The sequence below is a fragment of the Diabrotica virgifera genome, chromosome 2 (assembly GCF_917563875.1).
Source record: "Diabrotica virgifera virgifera chromosome 2, PGI_DIABVI_V3a".
Taxonomy (NCBI): domain Eukaryota; kingdom Metazoa; phylum Arthropoda; class Insecta; order Coleoptera; family Chrysomelidae; genus Diabrotica; species Diabrotica virgifera.
This window is the reverse complement of record NC_065444.1, coordinates 205,526,261-205,539,390: the sequence shown is the minus strand read 5'-3', so window position 1 is coordinate 205,539,390 and position 13,130 is coordinate 205,526,261. Positions and strand designations below refer to the sequence as shown.

At 31.4% G+C, this 13,130-nt stretch overlaps 1 protein-coding gene across 1 annotated transcript in view; it reads left to right on the top strand.

Annotated features, from left to right (window-relative positions):
• Window positions 1-9,366: 9,366 nt before the first annotated feature.
• LOC126879769 (homeobox protein orthopedia-like) overlaps window positions 9,367-13,130 on the top strand; it is a 257,712-nt gene continuing 253,948 nt past the window's right edge. Inside the window, exon 1 of the mRNA XM_050643020.1 lies at window positions 9,367-9,434. Within this exon, the coding sequence (XP_050498977.1) occupies window positions 9,410-9,434 (25 nt within the window). The 5' untranslated portion in view covers window positions 9,367-9,409. The remainder of the gene's footprint in view (window positions 9,435-13,130) is intronic.

Sequence of the window (13,130 nt, the reverse complement as noted above, 5' to 3'; positions counted from 1 at the left end):
TTTTGTAAAAAAGTTTGACTTGACTTGATTTCGATATCTTTAGATTTGACTTGAATTCAAACATCTTCAAACAGTTTGAAAAGTTTGAATTTTACTCAACATGTTTATTTTCAGTTTTAAATGAGACCACCTACGCTTTTATTTGTTCACTGGCGGATCAACGGGGGTAGGGGGGGAGGGGTAGGGGAAATTCTCCTCTCCCAACAAGGTCCAAAAAAAATTTTTTGACAAATTTCAATAAACATAGAAATGTATTGGCTGATACGATATTTAAACCGCAGACAGACATTAAACGCGCCACTTAGGATAATTATTAAGAAAGTTTAATGCATGTATACATTAATTTTTTTAAAATTTAAACCCAACATTTGTAGCCTGTATCCGAAAAAAATTTAAATTGTAGATATAAAACCATATAGACCTGGATCCCGCGTACCAAAAAAAAGTTGATTAATAGCAAGCTGAAAATTCGTTAATAGCTTAACGGTGTCTAGTCAGACAAACTTTGATGTATGGGAACACTGGAACAGAAGAAGTTTTAATTGTGGAAAAGGTTAAAAATTTGGAACGTCAGACTACGTAAACGTTCCATGTATTTTGTTGGATAGAAGTTCCAATTGATTTGTTACCATTTCATTAAACTCTCATGGAAAAATCAGACTGGTGTTTATCATCAACTGGGCATTTTAATGAGTGGAACACGAAGAACATGTCAAATGACAGGAATCATGTTGGTTAGTAATAGCAGTCTGATTTTTGCATGACAGTTTAATGAAAGGGTAACAAATCAATTGGATGTTCTGACCGACAAAATACATGGGACGTTTTCGTAATCTGACGTTCCAAATTTTTAAACTGTTCCACAATTAAACCTTTCCCTGTTCCAGTGTTCCCGTACATCAAAGTTTGTCCGACTAGGCTAGTCACTAGACACCGTTAAGCTATTAACAAATTTTTAGCTTGCTATTAATCAACTTTTTTTTGGTACGCGGGATCCAGGTCTAATAACCCTATAGTTAGTTTTGAATTTTAAAGAAATACCAACGAATATACAGCAATACCGACCAGAACAATACCGAGAACAACGATCACTGTTCTCTGGCAATACTAACTTTTGTATTGTGGTACATATTTTCGAGTGAACTAGCAGCTTGGTACCACATGTTTTTTCGAACTGGCCCTAAGATAAATAAAAGGCTTTTTTTAATAAAAGAAAGTCATAAAAATTCCAAATAAGTTTATTTTGAGCTATCCATTGAAAAACCAAATAGTCTTATTTTATTGTAACCCTTAAGGGCATAGGCGTAACATGTCGCTTATCAAAATGTTCAATTTGTTTTAAATGTATTAATATTTTTCAAATCCTGAGAAAACTAATAAGAATTAAAAAAAAAATTTAAACGCAGCATGAAAGATTACTTTATTTCTGAGGGACGAACATCCCTGAAAACTTCTATGTATAATGTTTATTTTAATAAGATACAGGGGTGAACATAAAAAGGAAAATTTAGTGTTGTTATTAATTGCAAATATTTCATTCAAAACAAACTTTTTATTTATTCTATGAGACTTTCGGCCTTCGGTAATAACGCAATCTTTCAATCTGCGTTTAAATTTTTCAAAAATACTTCTTAGTTTTCTCAGGATTCGAAAAAAATAAATATCTACATTTAAAAGTTTTAAATTAAAACAAATTGAAAATGTTGACTTTTATGTGGCACTCATTGTATTATTAATTTTCTTATCTTAATTGTCAACTAACAAGTCTATCTCGACAAAAAAAGTATATCTACTAAATAAATTATTATTCAAACGCTTTCAAACTAGTTTGACAAACAGTTTGAATTTTCAAACCTGTACGATTGACCAGTTTGACTTGACTTGAAATATTTGTCAGAAGGATTGACTTGAGTTTGACTTGAAATTAAGTCAAACTCAAGTCAAGTTCAAACATTCAAGTCAAACTTGTGCAACTCTAATTGCAGGCGGGTGCTCCTGTTTGGGGGGCGCCAGAGTAAGCTTTATTTCTGCTGGTATTATGTAAAATACTAAAATAGAAAAATTCATTTTTTTAAATGTGGTTTAACTTCGTCATAATACCCTAATCTGTGTTTGTTAGTTTTGCATATCACATAATATACAAAAATATGCAATGCCGTATAGAATTCTTATACCATGTAGGTACTTAGTAATATAATTTATTGGTCAATAATACCATATTTCAACCAAACAACTTTGCTCTTAATGAGAATGCTTTGTTTATGTTCTTCAAATTCCTTGCAAGTTGTTAGTTTTGTATCAGCAGTTATGAGAGGAAATGAATGATTTCTATGTAGTAAAATAAACAAGATTGTGATACTGTTTTCTTGCCGCCTGCGCCTGTCTAATACGATGTCTTACGCCTGTCTTTACGATGTGGTATTTAGATTCCTAGTAAATGATAAGAAAAAACAATTGAGTGGGTGTCCTTAGGGAGCGTTCAAGTATTGCGTATCGCAATTTTTGAAGATTTTTTACCCCCACCTGCGTTACGTAATACTTGAACGGCCCCTTAACAGTGGATATGCTATTCGTATTACATTTTTTATCATCTTAGGTGATATATCTTTAAAAGTTTCAATGGGATATTGTAAAACCTCCGTTAACTGAAACCTTTTTAACCTAAACATCGTTTAACCGAAATGGCTGACAGTTTCAACAATTTCGTTAAAAAACGTAAATATAAAAAAAATTAAGGAAAATTAACATATTTAGAGTGTTTTTTTTAAGAAATCTATTTTCTTTTGTGTTTTCTTTTGACAACGATGTTTTGCAGCTATATCTCTCCAATACTATGTAATTTGATATAAGAAGAATACAAAAAACAATGTTATTTTTAACCGAAATTCTTGTTATCCGAAACGGCCTTCCCCCAATTATTTCGGTTAACGGAGGTTTTATAATATTATTTTATGAAGGACCGCTATTCTCAAAATCTAGACAATTATAATTAATTTCAGAGCGAAGGCGTCGCGTCGTCTGCTAGGAAAGAATTGTAGGTATTACAAAATATTTTATTTTTACATTGTACCTAATTTATTATGACCTCTGAGTACTTGTCAACTAAATATGTCAAGTGGATTTTAATGGATATTTTGATTCGCTATGTATGTTTATCGTATTGCTTCTCATGGTCTATAAGTATATACCCGAACTACTAAGTATAGGTATAAATAGTGCTACTAAACAGTATCAAAAGAACCATATCCAGTTAAAGTGAATTGATTATCAAAAAAACTATTTAGAAAAACGAGAAGTGGTGTGTTTATTTACCTTTCAGAGATAAATCGATTTCTTCAATCGTGGAATTCTACTACCGGTCATATGATTCCGTTTTGGGTAGGTCAAGTTTTGGGTAGGTCAACGGCTATTTTAGGTACATATTGCATAATTTTTTTGTCTTTAATTTTTAAGCATTTTTGACACCGTAAGTCGGTAAAATACACCGTTATTCTTTAGAAAAAATTTTTCAAATTCAAGAAACGAAATATTTTCATATCGATTTTTCTAGAAAACGGTGCCTCCTACCTACTTAAAGCAAGAGTACATTTTAGTACTAGAATACCTCACAATGTAATAATGCAGTGTCAAAAATACTTAAAGACAAAAAATGCGATAAAATAACCGTTGCCCTAACCAAAACGGGCGCCTATGACCGGTACTAGAAATTCGTAATTGATGGAATCAATTTATCTCTGAAGATATTTAACCCATTTAGCGCCAAAGATGCGAAAACGCACCATTTTTTTGTAGAATGTTTTTTTGACAATTCGTTATTTTTTTTAAATCTTTGTATATTTTAAGCAACCAGAAGGTATAAGTGTAACTAAATTTAATTTTGTTTAATTTCCAAACTCATGCTTTCATCACAAAAATATTTTCTAAATATCCGACATTTTCAATCCTTCGACACAACTATATTTTTACTGTAATAATTTTATTGGCATAACACTTTTGTGGTCAAATAAATTAAATCATTATTTTTTTAACCTATTTGTAGGTACATACACCAATTGTTATGAAAATACAGGGTGTAACAAAAATACAGGTCATAAATTTAATCACATATTCTGGGACCAAAAATATTTCGATTGAACCTAACTTACCTTAGTACAAATGTGCACATAAAAAGAGTTACAGCCCTTTTAAGTTACAAAATGAAAATCGATTTTTTCCAATATATCGAAAACTATTAAATATCTTTTATTGAAAATGGACATGTGGCATTCCTATGGTAGTAGTATCTTAAGAAAAAATTATAGTGAAATTTGGACACCCCATAAAAATTTTATGGGGGTTTTGTTCCTTTAAAACTTTAAACCCACCCAAACTTTTGTGTACGTTCCAATTTAATTATTATTGTATTACTATTAGTTAAACAAAATATTTTAAAAACTTTTTTGCCTCTTAGTACTTTTTCGAAAAGTCAGTTTTTATCGAGATATTTCGAATATTTGTCAAATCCACCACATATTTGTATATGGGTAAGTACGATTATGGAGACTTCGTAATAATATGAAAATTTATTTATGATTTACATTTTTTGGTATATTTTGAACCATATTAAAAAAGAAGTAATATCTCGATAAAAAGTGCCTTCTCGAAAAAATACAGAGGCAAAAAAGTTTTAAAAACACTGTGTTTAACTAATGGTACTGCAGTAAAAGTTTAATTGGAACATACACAAACATTTGGGGGGTTTAAAGGAACAAAACCCCCATAAAATTTTTATGTAAACATATTAAAAAAGAAGCCGCAACTCGATAAAAACTGCCTTATCGAAAAAATACTAAGAGGCAAAAAAGTTTTAGAAATATTGAATTTAACTAATGGTACCACAATAATAATTTCATTGGAACGTACACAAGAGTTTGGGGGGGTTTAAGGGAACAAAACCCCCTTAAAATTTTTATGGGGTGCACAAATTTCCCTATAATTCTTTTTTAAGATGTTCCTGCCATAAGAATGCTACATGTTCATTTTCAATAAAAAATCTTTAACAGTTTTCGATATATTCGAAAAAATCGATTTTTATTTTGTAACTTCAAAGGGCTGTAACTTTTTTTGTGTGCATATTTGTACTAAGGTAAATTAGGTTCATTCAAACTATTTTTGGTCTCAAAATATGTGATTTAATTTATGACCTGTATTTTCGTTACACACTGTAGATACATAAAAAAAATTCTGAGTAATAAAATCTCGTGTTTGAAAATAATGGTTCGATAACGAATCATTGGCGGAAGTCGAGATATATAATCCTGTCTGATCAGGAATAAGTTCAAGGTGATGCACAGGCAGTAATTTGTTGGGATATTATTACTTTATTATGTGTAAACACACGTATCCACTATGCTTGCGCTCCGAGCTCCTGCAACTGCTCCACATAGGGGACACGTTTGGAGCTCCCGGACTGTGCAATTGTGCGCACTCTGCCTTGGTGCTCCAATCTGTGGCGGTTTATATGTAAGGGAGCGCATATCGTATCGATTGGAGCAGTTGCAGAGAGCGCGGAGTGCAAGAGGTTCGTGAACATAGTGGATGGTTGGCGCTCCCGGACCGTGCAACAGTGCGCCAACGACCGTGCGGCAGTGCCTCGGTGGTTCAATATTACGAACGTAGTGGATACGTACCTTTAGAAAGACGGGTATTCTGGTATTCAGTTTTGTTATAATCTAGGGAGGGGGAGGGGGAGGGGGCTACATAAGGGAGGTTGTGTAGTGTTGTAGACAATATGTCGATTTGTCGAATTTATGCAACTGCACCGAGAGAAAAAAATTCTTGACATAAAGAAACTTTATTAATATTTAAGACAGATCGACTTGGCATATTGCCTAAGAAATATATCTTTGTATGTAAGATATAATTTTCTAAAATATTTCAAATAAATTCCACTATAGCCAAAGAAATATATCTTAAACATGATTGAACTATCACTTTCTGGCAAACTTCAAACCCATTTATCAGAAAGAAATTACACTTGATGTTAATTAATTTTATTAGTCATAAAAATATATTTTCTACACATAACAAAACTATTCTTTCTGAGCAATAATATTTCTTAGTAAGGAATATTATTATTTTACTATTAATAATTAATGTATTTAATGTTAAGAAATATATTTCGCAGAGATAAACGTATATTTAGAGTTAAGTTAATACTTCTTGAAAATAAAGTGATATTACATACAGCGAAATAAATCATTGTGTTAAGGTAAAATCATTATTTATTAATAAAACAAAATATAAAACGTTATTATTACATACAAATATTTTCTCCACTCTAAAAACCACTGGCTTCCACACAACAATAAAAGGATGGAGAGGCAAATCCAACTTCCTCAAATGTTCCTTCTTTTGTTAATAGCACTTTGTATATCAGCAATTCACTAAAACAAAATCGTTATGTAGAAAGAGTAAACTTACTTAAATTTTTTTATAAAGATATCTATAGATATTTATTTTGACAAATTTAGGAAATACAAAAAAAAAACAAATACACGGCCTCATATAAGAACTATTAATACTAATAATAATCAATCATATTTAGTTCAAACATGGCATTATTTAACCTACACATCTTTGTTTATTTTTTTCTTTTTGTTAACAAAATATTAATTATTTATCTGTATAATATTAAGTCACACAATAAACATTGTTTAGCTAAAACAAGAGGGAAAAAACAACCAATGTAAAACATTGAAGCAGACATAATAATATGTAATTTTCTTATAATCTAAAAGAGACAGCATACCTAATCATTAAGAAATTTTATTACGGGAAAGTATTATTAGTTTACATCTAAGTAATTTAATACATATTAACTAATTCACGGTCTTCGGCAATAACATTTCTTAACCATAAACATATATTTCTTTTAGACTAACTGATTTCTTTATCTCAAATAAATTAACAGAAAACATCCTCAGCGTTGCAACCGCCATGGTTGATATATCGTTGTATTGTATATTTTTATAGAAGACGATACATTCAAGAAACCTATTATAGTTGATACATAAGTATACACCTTTTTAAAAAGGTACTTACATGTATGAAGTTCTACCATTTCTGGAAGAAATAATAACTCCTTTCTTAGGAGGAATAACTCCTTTCTTAATATTGTTCTGAAGCTATATATTATATCATTCTGTCCCAGCTTTAAATTGTGGCATATTTCCCAGTTAGAATAATAAGCTCCTTTATTTCAGAGTCGTCCATCATTATACCTAAAAAGCATATAAAGATACTATTATGTTTCTTTTTTAACCATTCGGATACGCAACAATATTATTATTACATCTTAAATTACTCAATTTACTTTTATTTAATACCTATATATGTACGTACCTTCAAAATATCCGTTAATTTTTAAAGAACACCAATAAATGAAACATCCATCTATATGAACATGAACATATCACGCCATCTTGACAAACACTGACGACTCAATCATAAATAGTTAATCTGCGCAATTCTTTTGTGGAAGAAAATCTCTTTGCAAGTAACATTTCGGCATTAATGACAAAGTTTTTATTTTATAACCACAGTTACTACAGAGGGTATTTTGGAAGAATTATTTCTTGTGGTTTAAAATATTTATTTGATTGCAAGAAAATTTCTTGTTCACAAATATAAATATGGATTAACTTAACATTATATTTATTATACTGCAAAATATTTGTAGTTTTCAATTTAAGAAATAAAAACTTTAGGATAAGAAAATTAAATGTAACCATTAATGCATTTCTTAGTATTGAAGAAATTATCTGTAAGAAATTATTGAGTTGTGTTTAAAAAACTCGTTTCTTTATATGTGAACCGGTGTGTTTAAGTTAATAGGATATGTTAACTTTAAAGAAATATTGCTCAAAGAAATCGGGGTTTTAGGAGAAAAGAAATTGTTCTCTCGGTGTGGCACAGTGCAAGATACAGGATTGGAAAGTGTAAACTGGAAATATCTAAAATAATTTCTAAAAAAGATATTAAAAAATAAATCACTAAAAAGGCCGTTCGACTTCGTTTTTGAGAAAGAAGCTGAAGAAGGTGTAGGCAATGTTCTAACCATACTATTTTTGTTTATCAAAACTTCCAGGTCCATTTACACTCTAAATGTTTTGAGACTTTTCACAAAAAATAAAATTATGTACCTACCTATTTCAATTTTTATATCTCATTTCCGCCAAAGGTTCGAAAACGAACCATTTTGTTGTTTAGACACCTGCCATTATCAAAGTGTAAAACAATTTTTTTACGAATGTTTAAGTTTATTTTACTTTAGTTAATCAAATATACTTATTACATATTATTGCAGTATTTCTTTGCTTGGCGGTTAATGGGTTAATGGAGATATTTAAGAAAAACTAATTCCAAGATGCCGTCTTTAAAGAGCTCTAGCTCCCTTAAAGAAGCATTTTAGGACTAGGTGAATTGGGTTAAATTGTCTTAAAATTATCTGAAGAATCTCTGGTCTTTGTTTGTTGGGAGAGTTTCTGGACACCCTGTATAAAAATACATACTAGTGCGTCGCGTTGGTAACGTCAGAAACAATAATTAACAAGTACCTACTTGCAAGTACAGTGGAACCCCGATAAGTCGGCCTCCGATAACCCGGAAGTCCGGCTAATCCACACCGATTTTCATCAGACAAAACAAACATTTTTTCGGTTTGACTGAGTTTTTTACCCAGAAATGAACAATACTGTATGCAACTGTACGTATTTTATATGTACTGTGCATATGTATTTTATGTTCTTGTAATTATAATGAAGTTTGTCTGTTAGTAAACGGTATTTTATCAATTTTTTACCATATTCTTCGGCTATCCCGGATTTTAGATAACCCGGATCGGCCGCGGTCCCGATTAATCCGACTTATCGAGGTTCCACTGTACTTATAATTTTACTTTTGAAAAATGTGTATCGGTAAAGTGTGTTTATTGTAATATTTAAAGAGATGTCTTAAGATAGCCATATAAAATTATCTTTTAAGTATAACCATCTTAACACATTTACAACAAGAAATAACTAGCCTAAAACATAAAGCTGAAAAGTTTAATTACTTTTTTCACTAGTTCCAACAGTACAAAGAGACACAAAAGCGGCATCCACGCGGATTTGCGTGAATCTTCCTCTGTAACGTCCTTTGTCCTGAGGAAATTCCTTTCCCGCGGGAGGGTGCCGTGGCAATCATAGCAATGGAAGGTCGAGACTCCGCCCACGCTTCAAGCCCCGCCCCTCCGAGGTACCGGGCCTCATTGGTTTAACTCCCACTAGCTACTCTTCTCGGTATCAACAACATATTCACAATTCAGTATCAAATCAGTACTCATTAAATAAACAGTGCAGTGCGTCAGCTTTGGAGAGTATCCTGAAACATGCTGAACAATCTGGGCCCTGTCGGTAAGTTAGTGGGGGCACTAATTGACATTAAAGTCTTTAGTGATTCAGCGTACTAACGATAGGCTAGTTAAATGGGCTAAATTGAAGCTGCCTCGCCCTCATTAAGCCAATATCGCACGCCAGTCCTGGTAGGCCATGTAATTAGGATCAAGCAGACAAGATTTCTATGAACTCTTTCACACTTTCAGTCAATATCAACGGTCCGGTAGATTTACAAGAAACCGCCAAGGGTGGCTTCGTTTCGGTCCCATCAATAATTAATCTGAGTACGCGCATAATAAAATCATTATTTCAATACTGACCTAGTGAATTTCATAGTGATACCAATATAGATTATCTCTTCGTTTTAAATTTCTTTGCATCTTTAACTGTTTAACTATTTTCTGGCGGTGCATTACAACATTACAATGATTTAATCGGAAGTGCAAAAAAGTTGTGTTCTATTGAATATTGTTTGTGCCTCAATACCTATAAATGTGGTTTTCCTCTATAACAAAATATGATGGTTGGTGGGTACTGATATATTATTTGTGTGATTTTTTGTGTATTTAATGTTAATTATCCAATTATTTTTATACGATACGACGCATTTTTCTAGCCACATTTTCATTTATCATAAACAGTAGGTACCTGTATCGGAAGTTATGCGAACACAACACTTTATATACTTGTTTTTTGATTGGGGGGGTTAAGATTCAATTGTAGCTACAGTTTCTGTTTTTAGAAACACAAGAATTTTACTTGAAAAATGTATAATTATGTAATAAATATATATTACCTATGTTACTTTACGGCCTAGATAATACTGATTTCGGGAAAGACATAGATAATATTTTAAAACATTGCGTGATAAAAAAACCCCCCTTTTCAGATACCTATTTTCTAACGATTTAAGAACCTGTTGCATATAACAGGTATATTTTTGTAACATCATCATCATCATCATTGGCTCGACAACCCTTTCTAGGCCTTGGCCTGTTCCAGGAATCTTCTCCATTCTGATCTGATTTGTGCTTTTTTCTCCAGTTTTCTATTTTTAAGGTTATATCATTTTCTATAAATATCTCAGCTTCGGTCTTTCTCTTGTTCTTTTTCCTACTGGCATCTGTTTGAATATTTTGTTTGGTATTTTGCCTTTTTCCATTCTTTCTACATGTCCCATCCAACGCAGCCGTCCTATTTTAATGAATGTTATGATATCCGATCCTGGTATATTTGGTATACAAGGTGCCTATACCTGGTATATTTTGTAGTTCAAAGTCGTACCTTCTTCGCCAAATTCCGTTTTCTTTTGTGCCTTTATACAGTATGTTCCTGTAAGTTGTATCCATATGGAAAACTTTTTTATTATTAATTTTATGAAAAAAAGTTATTCTTCATAAAAAGCTCTGCATGATCCAAAACCTAAGATTCAACCATCAAATATCAAATTATATAAATATTATACGAGGTATGTCAAAAAGTTTGAATTTCACTCAAGAGTAAAGTAGCTTTATTTTTCACAATATTGAAAATTGCTATTATGAAAAGTTTTTTGGAATTAAAAACTATATTCTAGTATGCAATTATATCATTCTAATTGAAATTTTTTTTTGAAAAATTATGGAAAACTAACTATCTCTTTTATTATTAATTTTACGATAAAAAGTGATTCTTATTAAAAAGTTCTGCATGGTCTGAAACCTAAAATACAACCATCTTATGACAAATATTATCAATTTTATACGAGGTATGTCAAAAAATATGATTTTCGCTCAATAGTAAAATACCTACCTTTATTTTTCACAATATCGAAAATTGTTATTATGAAAAGTTATTTAGAATTAAAAACTATGTTTCAGTACCTATGTAATTACATTCTTCTTATTGAAATATTCTGAACTATAACGGTACTTTACTTTTTATCTAAATTTATCTATTTTGACATACCTCGTATAAAATTGATAAAATTTGATATAAGATGGTTGTATTTTAGGTTTTAGACCATGGAGAACTTTTTATTAAGAATCACTTTTTTCGTAAAATTAATAATAAAAGAGTTATCAGAATTGAAATAACATAAATTAATGTTTCTATCCATAATTCTTCAAAAAAAAAATTTTCAATTAAAAAGATGTAATTGCATATTAGAATATAGTTTTTAATTCCAAACAACTTTTTATAATAGCAGTTTTCAATATTGTGAAAAATAAAGCTACTTTACTCTTGAGTGAAATTCAAACTTTTTGACATATCTCGTATAATATTTATAAAATTTAATATCTGATGATTGAATCTTAGGTTTTGGACCATGCAGAGCTTTTTATGAAGAATCACTTTTTTTCGTAAAATTAATAATAATAAAGTTTTCCATATGGATACAACTTACAGGGACATACTGTATATGTGTCGCAAGATTTTTCTTTCAAAGGTGGCTAGCAATGTTTCCTCTCCTTTAGTGAGTGTCCAGGTTTCTGAGCCGTATGTGAGTACCGGTCTTATTAAGGTTTTGTATATTTGGCATTTTGTTTTCCTTGCGACGTTGTCTGATCTTAGTTGCCGAATTAAGCCATGATAACTTTTATTGGCAATAAATATTCGCCTCTTCACTTCCTCTGCTACGTTATTATCAGATGGGACTAGGGATCCCAAGTATGTAAAGTTTTTTACCCCCTTAATGTTGTATTCTCCTATTGTTATATTTTGTGGCTGCCTTATTTCTGCGTTTTTACTTACTTGCATATATTTTGTTTTGTTCTGGTTGATTTTAAGGCCACTATTTTGTGCAGCTCGTTCTATTTGATTTAATGCCTCTATCATTTCTCTTCTTGATCTTGCGATTATGTCAACATCATCTGCACACATATTTGCACGCTTTTATTAATGATTGTTCCTCGAGTATTGACTGTTGTGTCCCTCATTATTTTCTCGAGTACCTACGATGTTGAACAAGATGCATGATAGAGCGTCTCCCTGGCGTAGTCCCTTTTTCACATCTATTGTTTCCGTTAGTTCGTTTTGTATCCGGATTTTACTTTCTACTTTTAGAGATTCTTTTATCAGTTCTATTAGTTGTGTTGGTATGTTAAATTCTTTCATTGCTTCTATTAAGAATTCTCGGTTTATATTGTCATATGCGCTTTCGAAGTCTATGAAGAGATGATGTGTGTCGATGTTATGTTCACTTGTTTTTTCGAGGATCTGTCGCAGAACAAATATCTGGTCTATTGTTGAGTTCTGTCTACAGCAGCCACTTTGATATTTGCCAACTATTTTTTCAGTGTGTGGTCTAATTTTTTCATAAATGACGTTGGACATTATTTTGTATGCTGCATTCAGCAGCGTGATTCCACGGTAGTTTTCACATTCTAACTGATTTCCTATTTTGTGTAATGGTATTTTTGTAACATGTGGCAGATTTTATAAAATTCCAGCCGACCTCCTTCAAAAGTCCATTTTCCTGATTTTTCTATTTTATTTTTTTTTTGTTCTGACCCGTAGGTGAGAATAGGTAGGTACTTTGTGTAATGGTGTGTTTTCGTCCTTCCATATATTTCTTTCTTTTATTGCTTTATCCAGGGTCCCATCATCTGTTATCATCATGCCTAAATATTTGTACGTTGGGTTATATTGTAGGTATATCTAACAAAGTTCTCCATTTTCAAGTATCAGATTTTCTGTTTTTTCTTTCACACATAGCGGTATCCAGTTTTACTC